Source organism: Lutra lutra, chromosome 8 (genome assembly GCF_902655055.1).
Source record: "Lutra lutra chromosome 8, mLutLut1.2, whole genome shotgun sequence".
In the NCBI taxonomy this organism is placed as follows: Eukaryota; Metazoa; Chordata; class Mammalia; order Carnivora; family Mustelidae; genus Lutra; species Lutra lutra.
Genome location: NC_062285.1, coordinates 21,340,232 through 21,355,334, shown reverse-complemented (window position 1 = coordinate 21,355,334; position 15,103 = coordinate 21,340,232). Strand labels below are relative to the sequence as shown.

Here is a 15,103-nt window from a genome sequence, read left to right as displayed (position 1 = left end):
GATTTTTAATATGTAGGTACCTGATTTGCATATTCATTTAACCATGGACCACTGTTTTTTGCTTGTACCTCTGGCTGACTAAATTTGGGGACAGATTCAGTCTTGCCTTACACAAAGGGGATCATAAAGTTAGAATCTATTTTCTATGTACTAGTACTGTGTACTGTATAGTTTGTAAATGTTATTTCTGCAACACCTTCTTATGATAATTATATATATAATATATATATATAATATATATATATATATCTCTCTCTCTCAGTTTGATCACACTATTTTAGAGTCTTAATGCCAAGTCAGCAGATTTGCTTTATGAATTACAGGGACTAGAAATGCCCACCTTCAGGAAATTTGTAATATCGTCTAGACACCTATCCCCATTCTAATAGAAAGTCTGTACATACTGTAAATACGTGTGATTGCCTGACTTGAAGAGGTTTGATTTCTGAATGTTTTACCATCCTTGTAAGTTTATAATTTTGACCATAAATTATGGTAAATATAACCAAACTCCAAAGGTTGTTCTAATCCATGCAGTTCACACTGATTGTGACAAACACATTCTTAGTAGCTAGTGTCTTATGTCACTGCACTGGAGTATACGAGCCGGACCTCCGTATGCAAGCGTGTCTGTGTGTACGAGTGTGTAAAAGCGTGCACGAGTGACTGAGATGGAACTGAGTGCTCAAGACTCGAGAGCGAAACCTAGAATTCTACTCACCTGGCTTTGTATTTAATTGTGCTACTTGTTGCTTTGAGAACCCGTTGAGCAGTCAGGGAATGTGAGGAAGCTTGCTGCCAAAGGCGACTAGGAAGGCATTCGTCTGCTGGCTCCTTGTTTTTGCTCCTAGAGAGTAAAACTACAGGCAACTTTTAACTGTGAGTGTTTCACTGGAAATGTACAATCTTTGTGTGTTTGAGTATTTGTTTTAGTAAGAAATGTTTACACAGCTTGTAGAATTATTTCGTGGGAAAATAAATTTTTCTAACTTCTCCCACCTCCTTTCTAACCTTGCCTATGGTTCCTGTTGTTTATGTCCCTTCAGTTTCCCCCTTCATTCCATTCCCTGCCACCAACTCCCAACAGTTTCGCTGTCCGTCAAAACCTAGAAGTGCTTCTTATAACCAAAGTTTCTGCTCTTCAGAAGTAATCAGGGCAAGATGAGGTGACTTGAAGTGAACAAAATGTTAAGACTATCTTCCTCCATTAGACATCCGCTCTGAAAGGGAACCCAAAAGATACTATTCTCCATGCCTCAGTGATAGCACTGATAGAAGCAGCTCAAGGGGTGGTTGTCCCGCTAAGGCTAAAATAACCTTCTCCGTATCGCTTATGTGTACTTTTTGTCCAGTTACAACTGGACAGGTAAGACAGTATTAGGTGTGCAAGTACCCAGCACCTGAAGTTTGTCCCTGGAAAATGCCGAGCTATAATATAATGGCCTAACTTCAGATATGTACATTACGAAATTGTTAGTTTGTTAAAGAAATTAATCTAGTTTTGTTTTGCATGGATTATTCCAGGTTCTTGCCAAATATTCTGGGACCTAAGTAAAACTGTTTCACATTTAACTCCTTATTTCCCTTCCTCCGCAAGAAAACTCAGTTTTAAAAATGAGTTACATTTGAAGGGTTTTATCAGCTAATATAAGGAACATTTTCCTCAGAATTCATCTTTTTGTTAATTAGCTCTGTACTGTTGACAAATTTATTTATTGAATATAAAAACAGTCATAATATATGCATTTTTGATGTAAAATATTCATATCATTGGGGAACCATATTCCAGTTAAAGTTACTTGTATAAAATATTTCTGAAACTTTCATCCCAATTAATGACTTTGGGATATCTAAAACTCTTGAGAAGTATAACTGGTATTTATCTTTCTTGCTGCTACCACGAATCCCTTTCAAAGAGTCATGCTAACAGATTCCAGTTCTTTTCACTTTTGGATTCTTTTCACTTGACTGTGAAACATACTAGTCCAAATCAGAGTATTCCTCAAAAAACGATACTGCAGGATTTGACAGTGAGCATCTATACGTGAAAACTGTATAGCAGGCATATGTGTGAACAGTGTGTACTGAATCTGTAAATGAAGAAATAATCCCAAGGGCAACGGGAGGTTTTACTGACTTGTGGAATGTAAACTTAGTCTTTTCACTCAGCAAAGGCTTAACCTTAACCTACTCAGTTGTAGAATCATGATCTTTGTAGTCAACCTAGAAAATGCTGGAAATGGAAATGTTCTTAATAGTTCTATGTTTTATTGTCAAACCCATTTCAGTTTTTCCTATGCTCTTTCTCTACTGCTCATTTAAGTTACTGTTACAAAAAGGTGCTGCTAAATGTAGGATGTCTTAGTCGTATTGTACTTTGGGACAATGCCACATTTTTAACATGGTCTGCTACGCATTCCTGTTAAACATTCACTGTCAGCTACACTGAACTGTTCAACAAATCTGGTTTAAAGTCATTCATATAAAACAAATAAAGAGCTGGCTTTCTGCACTGTTTATTAGTAGTAGTATTAATTGCCATTTTAGGAATGATTCTTATAGTTGAGAATATGTCAGATTTTCAACAACACTTCCCACGGTGGGAGCATCTTAAGGGCAGTGCTGATCCCTGAATTTCCTTTAGCGATGTTCCCTTTATGTCACATAAAATGCTAGTGTATGGCAGGTAATAAAGATCTTTTAAAATAGGAGCAGAGTAGTCTTTCTCCCACCTTAATTCTCCATGTGTGGCAATTCAGTTTTTTTTTTTTATTCTTCATTTTTAAAATGAAAATCGATCTTGATGACAAATTTAAATGCTCACTCCTACCCGCCCCCCCACTTTGCTCAATGATACCAGGCTGCTAGTCTTGAAAAGTCTCATCTTAATAGTGGTATGTCAAGAGTCACACAGTCAAGGAAAACAGGTAACTAGATGATTCTAGACCAGTTATTTAATTCTGGCTATATTATATTTGTACTTCACCTTACTATTTAAAGTAAAATGTGGCACAGGGTTTTAAAGTAAAACGTACTCACTGTTGCTTTTTTTTGTTTCACAGAAATATCTATGTTAACCTTAAATACGTTAAGAGAGAATATATTCTTTTCCTCCACATTTGCCACATTTTTTTCCCTTTTTATTCTACTTGGTCTTAACTTTGTGTCCCTTAAGATTGAATGTGTTTTATTTTCCAATTTTCCCTATTTTTTGGAAGGAACGAAACCCACTGAAAAGGTCTTTGTCAAAGCCAACATTTTTAACAATATTCCTTGTCTTCCTGTTTTAATATGCAAATATTGTTCTTTTGTTTTGCGTGCATTGCTTGTATTTTGCAATTTGTCAGTATTAACCAACAGTTTACATGTCTACTGCTGGTCTCCCTGTCTACGATTTTCATCCCAGCTGATCACATAAGGCTTGGCAGAGAGCATGAGAAGACATGGATTTTTTTTTTTAAAACATACTTAAAGTTTGGAGAAATGTGTGGAGCCCTAGAAACGGGATTACACAGGTAAATGGTGCTTCTCTTTAGTCCAATGACATCTACTGGATAAAAGGCAGAATAAGGGATATAAAGAAGTCAGGCACATAACTGAATCTTATGGAACCTGAAATAGCTTGTCACTCATTCAATAAGCATGTATTGATCTATTCTAAAGCAGGAACAGAAAAGACACGGTTCCTGCCTTCAAGACTTTCCCCCGAACCTGGTGGGGGGGGTGGGTAAGGAGGATGCCTATTAAAAGAAGAGTGAGTGTGTTAATGATAAGGACAGTTGAAAAGATAGAAATGCCTAGGGGTGTGTGAGAAGATAGAAATGCCTAAGCCAACCTAAGTGGAGGATGTTCAAGAAAAGCTTCAGAGAAGAGGCTTGCTAAAGGTCTTACCTGATCAAAGAGACTTTGCCATCTTGATGGACACAACAGTCAGAAAAAATTCCTAACAGAAACCTAGGAGGGGGAAAAAAAAAGGAACTATTAGGCAGTTGTTCCCAACTGTCCACCTTATATACTCGAGGCTGAGAAACTCTGGGGTGATCCGAATGGAAGTTAAAACATTTAGATGTATTTAATACTGTAAGAGACAGCCTTTAAACTGGGCTGGGTATTGGGTATTTTAATGTATCTTATCTGAAAAGCAGTAGGATGAAGCAAGCCTAAGGTTATAATTACATTTTAATAAAAGCAGTCACATACGGGCTGCTCACAGTGGGATGTTTGGTTACTTTTGCAGATGAGGGGATGTTCATGTTTTTGTTGGATTCTAGATTTGCTTATAAAGTGGTCTTTTTTGTCTTGATCTACTATATTCATACTTGGCTTTGTCGGATGTTGATGTTTGATGAATGAATGTTCAAGACCACCAAGGTATAGCTGAAAGTGCCATGCCAGTTTCCAGCTACCAGAAGCTGCTCTTTTCTGTCTCCCTAGTCATATCACATTAACTTGTATAACGGGTGTTCCAATGGATGATGAAAGTACCCAAATTGTGGAATATTCTCATAATTTTAATATACAGAGTGAAGAAAATATTTGTAGGTTTCAGTTTAAAAGCATTTAAAAAAAAAGAAACATGGTAAAGGCACACTACCATTTAGGAGGTCTAGACTCCATTTGAAAAGAGTTGATTTAGGAGTACCCGGGTGGCTCAGTTGGTTAAGCATCCAACTCTTGGTTTCGGTCAGGCTTTGTGCTCAGCACAGAGTCTTCTTGAGATTCCATCTCCCTCTGCCCCTCCTGCTCACGGCCGCTCTCTCTTTCTCAAATATGTAAATCTTAAAAAAAAAAAAAAAGTTGATTTATCACGTAGTAAACAGAAAAATTCCGATAAAATGCTCAGTTCAGTTATGGGCATATGGAAAACATTATAGTTCCCATACCCTGAATTTTTAGGAACTACTTTAGGAACTCAAGAACAAAGAAAAATTTCTACCAAATGAAATACTGCTCATTTTATTCCTTTTGTTAGAATCACAAACTTTAACATTAAAAATTATGTGCATTCTTTACACATCAAAACACAAAGCCCCAAATGAAAATACGCTCTGTGCTCCAAATATCTGTAGGCATCTCCTTTTTTTATACTGTGCTAATCCTTAAGAAAAAAATTATTTACAAAATACAAAATATACACCACCCCCAACTCCTTCCTCCATGAAGTAGAGTCTCCTGATCAAATCTCTTGGTCCCTGGTACAACAGCCGGCAGCCTTTTCTGTTTCCTCGGCCACTCTGCCTCACAACAGTTGGGGGGAACAAAAAGAAAACCATATAGTGAACGTTTAGAATTTTCACTTCTAAGAGTTCTTCTATGTGTTTTTGCCTTTTATGAATTTTGCAATAAAAAAACCTATGCAATCCTTATTTGCCAGCCAAATCATGTCTTCTATCCTGGCATCTCTGAGAGCATCAATGTCAGTGTCCCGTAATGGCACAACAGATGGATCAAATCGCTGCAGCTGTTTCAATTGTTCCAATGATAGGCCAGCTCCCAGCATTCCTTCCCCTCCAATCTGTGGTTCCTGTTCGGAGAAAATGAGAGAACGTGACCATCCTATCATGGGTAAGTGTGCCCGCATACATTTAAGTTAAAAGACAACACTGGGGCGCCTTAGTAGGTCGAGTGTCGGCCTTCGGCTCAGGTTGTGATCCCAGGGTTCTGGGATCGGGTCCCACACTTCGTGGGGAGTCTGCTTCTCCCTCTGCTGTGTACTCCCTTTCTCTTCCTCCCAAATAAATGAATACAATCTTTAAAACAATATAGATAAATAAATAAAAGACAAAACTAAGGTGTAAGTACCACCAATTCCAAAAAGAGACAAATGTTGTCTTTGTGGAATGGACATGTGGTTTTTCTGGATAGTAACACATGGTCTCCTGATGACTGAGTTTCTATTACGACCCCAGATACTCATCAAGAACCGTGGCTTTGCCACATTTTCGCTGTGTGATCTTAAGCAAGTAACTTCACCTAACTCTTGTTTCCTCATCTGTATAACAGAAAAAATACTCAGTTCTCAGATTTTATTTAATAAGGTGGTAGTCCACCTGGCATGTAGTGGTCACTCTGTAAGTGGATTATTATCAAGAACAGCAATAAAAGAAAACTCAGCTTTATTATCACACTCCCCAAAGCTGACAGGGGTTTCATATGCACCTAAAGGTGACTTTCTCTGACCCATACTAACTGGATGATTAAAGATTTCTATTGTTGTTTTTGAATGTACTAGAATATTAAGAGATAAATTAAGGCTGTGTCAATTAGTTTAGAATACAGAATCATGAGGATCGAGTGAGATGTGGGAACCTCGACTGCACAAGATCCGTAATCCTAAATCAAGTCAACACTGCATAAATGTTTATGTTTAATACTTAAGTATTATTTAAAAACCTACTGTTTATTAATCCATGGGGGAAATTTTCCATCTCTTTTAGATATATATTGAGTGTATATGCATATGTACACACACACATAAAATTCAAGTGAATTCTGAAGTCTTCCTTTCCTCTACAATGCAATTACCTTCCTTTCCGAGTGTAGAAACCATCTCTGGATTACTTTTTATTCATATATTCCAATTACCTAACTAGAGTTCCGTACAGAAGGGTACTGAAGTTAGATGTTCAGTGTATCCAACCGAATGTGAGCATTATTACAGATTTAAACTTCCTCTCAGACATCATGGGTTAAAAAAAAATATATAGTCCTACTATACTTTTGACAGAAACCAAGACCAGTAAAATAAAGTATAAGGCGGCTTTTTAAATGTTACATATTTTATGTCAGAAACCATAAAGAAGCAATATTCTTTGTTGCCGATGTGACTTGAGCAAAAATGTTGAACAGACTCCCTACCAGCAAATCCAGGAGTGGAAGGGGAAAAGAAGAAACGACTTTTTAGAAAAAAAGGTTCTGAGTAACGTAAGCAAGAGCCATAGGTGAAAGAAGCATGTAACACGAGTACCCCTGAGCTCTGTGGCATTTCAACACGACGGCAAGGAATGAGAACAGGGAAAAACTTGGTTAGGAGGTGGGAATTCTCTGCGGGCAGTCTACAACGGATCTCATTAGAGAAGCACTCTTGTTTACTGCAGTACTTGTTTCAGAAGTTTTGCTTGACATAGTTCTTCCTGTAACAACCTTGTGTTTATCCCCACGCTCAAGTTTCCGTAATTGGTCAGATTATACCGAGAACACGGACATCATTCTTACCTGGGGCTGAAGCTGAAGGTAAGGAAACGTTCGGAGGGCCCAGGAGACCTGTTCTTCGTTTTCAGCCAGCGAGATGGTGCATGTGCTATAGACCAGCACGCCCCCGGGCTTCAGCAGCTCAACGGCCTAAAGAAACACGATCAGACTCTGGACTGCAAGGCACGATCGACACTTTCTGGGATTTTAGATCGCTAGGATACCTTTCAAGGGTTTGGGATAAATGTTCCGTATGACCAAGATTGGTTCTCTGTTCCAGACTCGATGCATTTCACTCTCTCAGAGCAGTTATAATCCGTTTAAACCAAGACTTTCCTGAATATAATCATTCCATTTCACTGCTTTAGATACCACTTTTGGTGCCCAAAACTCACACATGTACCTTTTTAAACCATAGTCCTTTCTGAACTCTGTACTCGTGTACTCACTTCCTTCTTCATACATCTGCTATCAAATTCGACAGTGAACACCTATCTTCCCTCTGAGACCTATTAGAGATGTGCTACTTTCAGGCCCCAAACCTGGTATTATCTTTTATGCCTCTCTTTCCCTCACACTCCCCATCCATTAGCAAATTCTACAGGCTCTTCCTTTAAGATCTATCCAGAATTTGGCTATTTCCCCTACTATCATCCTAGTCTGAGCCCCACTGTCTTTGGCCTGGATTACTCAGCCTCCTTCTTAGTCCACCTGCTTCCCTGTCTGTCCTCCTATAACCTCTTCTCCATACAGCTGCCTGAGCACTGTTTTTAAAACTTCTCCACTCAAAAACCTACAAATGCCCTGACCTATGACTCGGAGTCAATGCCCGAGTCCTTACAGTGGCTTTTCAAGCCCTACGCAGAGCAGGCCTCTGGCTGCCCTTCTGACCTCCCCTCACACCTCTCGCTCACTTTGCTTTAGCAACACTGGCCTCTGCTGTTCCGAAACACACATGGCCACTCCCACCCCAGGAGCAGTGCACAAGCTGGGAAACTTCTCATCGTCTGCAGTGCTTCTTCACAGTCTTATCTTTGTTTCTCTGCCACCTTTCCAGCACTGACCCTCCCAGGTAACACTGCCACCATTCAAATCCAGCACTCCTATCCTCCCTTCTTTAGTCTGCTCCGTGGGATTACTCCTCTGCTACTGTACTTCCTAACTTACTCATCTATTTGCTTCCTTTCCTCCCAATTAGAATAGACACTCCATGAATAAGGTAGGGATTGTTATTTTTTTCACTACTATATTGACAACACCCAGAATAGCATAGATTACATTATCCTTAGGTGCTCAATGAAAAATGGTCCAGTAAATAAGTGAATCAGGAAATAGGTATTATAAGAAAATAAATTTTTCCCAAATAATAGTTTATCTTTTCAGACTCCCAGATACTTAAAAACATTTCAAAGAAAAATCGTTAAAATATATACAATACATAGTATATTATTACATATATACATAATACATTATATACACACACACATATATACTATATGGTATATACAAGTATGTAATAAACTATATAACATAGTATATCATATATAGATGTATCATATGCTACATATATTTTATTATATATAGCATATATTGTGCTTTCTTAACTAGAGTACACTGATCAAAATTGACACCATTACTGTACTCGTGCCAGTTATGGTTTTAAGCATTTTACATGGATTTTCTCAATTTACTTATAACCATGAGGTATGGTTACCATCACCAATGAGGTGAACCTATTAGGTAGCGTATAGTCCCCACTTCTCATATGTGGTAACCAATGTACCTGAAGTCACTTATGCGGAAGCAGCACAGCTCCAGACAAGCCGTGTCTGATTATAAGGTCCACATTCTCAATTAACACCTCTCAGTGCAGAATGGCAAACCTGCTACATCCTAAATTCTCCCTTGTACACAGTCAGCTCTTCCTCTTCCTTGTGATCACTGCAACTACTCCTAAGTAACTTAAGTTTTGTTGTTTTTTTTTTTTTTTTTGACAGAGAGAGATCACAAGTAGACAGAGAGGCAGGCAGAGAGAGAGAAAGAGGGAAGCAGGCTCCCTGCTGAGCAGAGAACCCGATGCGGGACTCGATCCCAGGACCCTGAGATCATGACCTGAGCCGAAGGCAGCGGCTTAACCCACTGAGCCACCCAGGTGCCCGACTCCTAAGTAACTTTTAAAAATTTCCTTTCTGCTAGGACCTTAAAAAAACAAAAAGCCTACTCTTTTTAAAATTTTTTTTAAAAAGATTTAATTTGTGAGAGAGAGTGCATGCATGAGCACAAGCAGGGGGAGAAGCGGGCTTGCCACCGAGCAAGGAGCCCGATGAGGGACTCCATCCCAGGACCCTGAGATCATGACTTGAGCTGAAGGCAGACGCTTAACTCACTGAGCCACCCAGGTGTCCCAAAAAGCATAGTCTTCTAAAATAGTGTCCTGGGGTGCCTGGCTGGTGCAGTTGGTTAAGCGTCTGACTCTCAGTTTCAGCTCAGGTTGTGATCTCAGGGTTATGAGATTGAGCCCTGGGTCAGACTCTGCTATCTGGAGTCTCCTTGAGTTTCTTTCTCCTTCTGCCTCTACTCCTCCCCACAATCTCTGATCTCTCCATCTCTTTCTAAAAATAATAATAATAAATCTTTAATAATACAGTGTCCTAATTTTACTCTCAAGTCAAAGTGGGTTTCAGCTATAAGTAAAGCTTCCATTTTTTGCTTCCAGGATGTGTTAAGACTGTACAGAGGAAAAGTTAAATAATCTACTACCAGTGCATCCATCGTGTTTAAAAGGAGATACTAGACAGATGAGCAAAATTGTACTCGAAGACAACTTTAGAGACCCACTATTGGGTCTCTATGTACTTATAACTGCTGGGCTGAGGGGAACTGATTTAGTCATCTTTGGTCAAATGCTCTACATTCTGTGAAATCCATGGAATCATTTGTTCAAGCCTGAAAGAAATTCTCATACGTTCTATTTGGGCTTCTCCCGAAATGTGCTAGACAGCAGCTCAACTGGCAAAGTTTTTACCATTCTTCTATATCCTACACTGAACAGTCCCTTCTAATTTTTATCAGTGTGTTTCCCTCCCCTGGACCTCCTGCTTCTCATATGCTAAGATGATCCAGGAACCCTATATAAAAAAAAAAAGAGCAATTTGTTTTATATTCCATTCCTTACACATCCCATTCCTTAACTATCATATTAACAGCTCACTGACTTCTTTAAGATATAGCAGAATGTTGGAAATTCATTAAATGTCTCAGTGAAATTCTGCTACTGCCTTTAAATGAAAGAAATGATCAACATAAATGAAAGATTCTTGGATTTAAAACTAGGTTTTTTTCTTTTTGTCTGATAAAATAAACATAAAATTTGACATTGTAACCATTTGTAAGCACATAGTTCAGTGGCATTAAACATTCACACTGTCATGCAACCATCACTACCATTCATCTCTCTAGAACTTTTCATCTTCTCAAACTTAAAATTTGTACCCATTAAATACTAATTCCCCATTCTCCTGTCCCTCCAGCCCTGGTAACCTGTATTCCACTGTCTCTACAAATGTTCCTAATCTAGTTACCTTGTATAAATGGAAACAGACAATATTTGTCTTTCTGTGTCTGGCTTCTATCACTTGGCAGAATGTTTCCAAAGTTCATTCATATTGTAGCAGAATCTCATTCCTGTGTAAGGTTGTATAATATTCCATTCTGTGTGTACACCACATTTTTCTCATCTGTTCACCTGTTGATGGATCACTCGATGGGCTCTTTCTACATTCTGGTTATCGTGAAAAATACTGCAATGAACAATGCTCTCAAATGAAACATCAAACTATGAAGGTCAACTTTCTTTCACATCAAAGTATCATCACATACCACAGTGAAGAGTTTTCTCTGTAATGGTTGATATGATGTCACTTCCTTCAAAGTCCAAGAACAAGCCATGTTTGGTCTCTGTCCCATTCCACTACATGGTGCATCAAGAAGAATTCGGTCAAAAGATTCTGGTAAAAATGGAGGTTTTCCTATGAAGAGAATTATAAACATATTTGCTATCTGCCTACTGGTCTAGAATAGGAAGCTCCTGAAATAGAAATAATTATCAGCAATTTAAAATCATAATCTAGACTACAAAGAAACACAATTTCTCCTTTCAAAGAGCGGTAAAATTAATTCTAACATATGCAAAATAGTAAAAACGTGATTATTATAATTGAGGGTTATTCTGTTGACACAGTGCAAATCAAGGCCAATCAAAAAGACTCTGAATCCCCAATGTCAGGAGCCATAGTTTATCAGAGCTAGGATCTGGAATTACTTCTAGTCATCCTGAAGGCTGACAGTTCTCTGGGCAATCCCTACTGAAGACAACCCAGAAAGGAAGAGTACCTGTTAGGTTCTAGTCAAATCTACTGGTTCTGAGGTTCCTCACTCTCCTTGCTTCTGGGCCATCGGCAAGGCTATGCTCTAGAGTAAGGCAGTATGTCCCTGCATCCAATCATGCACAGGTTTCCCTCTGCATTCACCTGAATAACTTTCCGCTAACTTCTGAGCTATTTTAAGTGTTACTAGAGAAAGTCATGAAACCAGTCTGCTCATACATACATTTATGCTACCTTACTGCATGTAAGACACTGCTGCTGACTGCTTTCAGAGGAAGCCAGCTGACTGTCTACAATAAACACAGCAATGTTCTGACTACCACACCAAGATAACCTACTTTTCTCTAACTGCAAAACTGTCAGACAAGACTGCTCATCAATTTAACTCATCTCCATTTAAACCCATCCTTGCCTTCTTACCTATGGTCTCAGAATATCTTCTCAAAGTGAACAGTTATTTTTAAGGATTTTGATACATACTGAAAAAATGCTCTAGAAAGACTATACCAATTGACATTTCCATTATGATTATACTTATTCTCCCAAAATCTTCATCAAAGGATTATTTTTATTTTGCTGTTGTTGTTTTATTGGCCATTTGTATTTTTCTTTATATGGTCACATTGTTTTGTCCTTTTCCTACTAAGATTATTGTCTTTCTCTTTTTTTAAAAAGATTTTACTTATTCGTTTGAGAGAGAGAGCAAGCACACAAGCAGGAGGAAGGGCAGAAGGAGAAGCAGACTTCCCACTGAATAGGGAATCACCATTGTGGGGCTTGATCCCAGGACCTGAGATCATGACCTGGGCCGAAGGCAGATGCTTAATCGACTGAGCCCCCCTGGTGCCCCTGTTATCTTTCTCTTATTGATAAGAAGAAATACAAGGGTAGTAGCTGTTTTCTGCCGTGATTAGCTCTCGGATGCCTCAGTGATCTCCTTTGCTTTTCCAACTCTTCAACATCTATTTAACAGATTCCTTACACTACTTATTTATACTACATTGTCTCTGTTGAAATACCTTATATAACTTTTTTTATTCCTGTGGCCAAATACACAGCTCTCAACAAGTTATTCATTTCCCTGACAAAGTAAAACAAAACCAAAAAAATCAACTCCTGAGACTAACAAATACAGACCATTAACAATGAACAATTTGGCCTCATCCAGATTCTTCTCCAACCACATTTCTCAGTACTCCCCCCAGATCTGTCAATGTTAAAAACAAACCCACATCCCACTTTGTTACCCAAAACTGTCATGAACTCTATTTCCATGCTTCTACTAATTCTATTCCCCTGTGAAGCCCCCTGCACTCATTTTCATTTGTCAAAATGCTCTCTACAGTCCCAAGGCCTAACAAATGCCACCTCCTCACCTAAATGCTTTTTCCATTGTCCCTCTAAGAAGTAATCCTTCCTTCTGAGTTCCTACTGTACTTGGTATCTTTTGGATGTATGGTATTGTTTTTTAATTTATTTACTTGAGAAACAGTGAGACAGAGAGTATAAGCATGTGGCAGGGAGGGGCAGAGGGAGAGGGAGAGAGAATCTTGAGCAGACTTCATGCTGAGCATAAAGCCCAATGCAGGGCTCAATCTCCTGACCTTGAGATCATAAGCTGAGCGGAAACCAAGAGTCAGACGCTTAAATGACGGTGCCACCCAGGTGCCCCTGGCTATATAGTCATACAATCCCTGGTGATCATGTCTTACTTCCCCCCAGCACTGAAAATTCCTTAAAAATATCTGCAAACTCACAAGATACCTCTGTGTGAACTAGGATTAAGATGTCTGCACCCTGGCTCTCTTCAGAGATGACATGATACTTTATATGGAAAACCCAAAAGACTCCACCCCCAAACTACTAGAACTCATACACCAATTCAGTAGTGTGGCAGGATACATAATCAATGTACAGAAATCAGTTGTTTTCTTATACACCAACAATGAAAATACAGAAAGGGAAATTCGAGAATTGATTCCATTTACTATAGCACCAAGAACCATAAGATACCTGGGAATAAACCTAACCAAAGTGGTAAAGGATCTGTACTCAAAGAACTATAGGACACTCATGAAAGAAACTGAGAAGACACAAAAAGATGGAAGGACATTCCATGCTCATGGATCAAAAAAATAAACATTGTTAAAATGCCTATAATGCCTAGAGCAATCTATACTTTCAATGCCATTCCGATCAAAATTCCACTGGCATTTTTCAAAGAGCTAGAACAAACAATCTTAAAATTTGTATGGAACCAGAAGAGACCCCGAATTGCTAAGAAAATGTTGAAAAAGAAAACAAAGCTGGGGCATCACGTTGCCTGATTTCAAGCTTTACTACAAAGCTGTGATCACCAAGACAGCATGGTACTGGCACAAAAACAGACACATAGATTAATGGAACAGAGTAGAGAGCCCAGATATGGACCCTCAACTTTATGGTCAAATAATCTTCGACAAAGCAGGAAAAAATATACAGTGGGAAAAAAACAGTCTCTTCAATAAATGGTGCTGGGAAAATTGGACAGCTATGCACAGAAGAATGAAACTCGACCACTCTCTTACACCATACACAAAGATAAACTTGAAATGGACAAAAGACCTCAACGTGAGGCAGGAATCCATCAGAATCCTAGAGGAGAACATAAGCAGTAACCTCTTCAACATCGGCCACAGCAAATTCTTTCAAGATATGTCTCCAAAGGCAAAGGAAACAAAAGTGAAAATGAACTTTGGGGACTTGATAAAGATCAAAAGCTTCTGCACAGCAAAGGAAACAGTCAACAAAACAAAGAGGCAACCTACGGAATGGGAGAAGATATTTGCAAATGACACTACAGACAAAGGTCTGATATCCAAGATCTATAAAGAACTCCTCAAACTCAACACACACAAAACAGATAATCACGTCAGAAAATGGGCAGACGACATGAACAGACACTTCTCCAAAGAAGACATACAAGTGGCTAACAGACACATGAAAAAATGTTGACCATCACTAGCCATCAGGGAGATGCAAATCAAAACCACACTGATATACCACCTTACACCAGGCAGAATGGCCAAAATTAACAAGACAGCAAACAACATGTGTTGGAGAGGATGTGGAGAAAGGGGAACCCTCTTACACTGTTGGTGGGAATGCAAGTTGGTGCAGCCACTTGGGAAAACAGTGTGGAGATTCCTTAAGAAATTAAAAATAGCCACCCACTGGGTGGCTCAGTGGGTTAAGGCCTCTGCCTTTGGCTCAGGTCATGATCTCAGGGTTCTGGGATCGAGTCCCACATCGGGCTTTCTGTTCAGCAGGGAGCCTGCTTCTCCATCTCTCTCTGCCTTCCTCTCTGCCTACTTGTGATCTCTGTCTGTCAAATAAATAAATAAATAAATAAATCTTAAAAAAAAAAAAGAAATTAAAAATAGAGCTTCCCTATGACCCTACAATTGCACTATTGGGTATTTACCCCAAAGAGACAGATGCAGTGAAAAGAAGGGTCATCTGTACCCCAATGTTCAGCAATGGCCACA

The 15,103-nt window shown here is 39.0% G+C and overlaps 1 protein-coding gene across 5 annotated transcripts in view; it reads right to left on the bottom strand.

Moving 5' to 3' along the window:
- Positions 1–15,103, bottom strand: part of NSUN6 (NOP2/Sun RNA methyltransferase 6) — a 61,806-nt gene that overhangs the window by 8,019 nt on the left and 38,684 nt on the right. For 2 of the 5 annotated variants that reach the window (XM_047743573.1, XM_047743572.1), the window contains exons 9-12: positions 11,071–11,219; positions 7,216–7,341; positions 3,892–5,524; positions 722–847 (exon numbers count right to left, since the gene is read on the bottom strand). In XM_047743573.1, the coding sequence (XP_047599529.1) occupies positions 5,312–5,524; positions 7,216–7,341; positions 11,071–11,219 (488 nt within the window). In that variant the 3' untranslated portion in view covers positions 722–847; positions 3,892–5,311. Of the gene's footprint in view, positions 1–151; positions 848–3,891; positions 5,525–7,215; positions 7,342–11,070; positions 11,220–15,103 lie in introns of those variants that run through there. The other 3 variants (XM_047743570.1, XM_047743574.1, XM_047743571.1) reach the window with 2 other exon arrangements.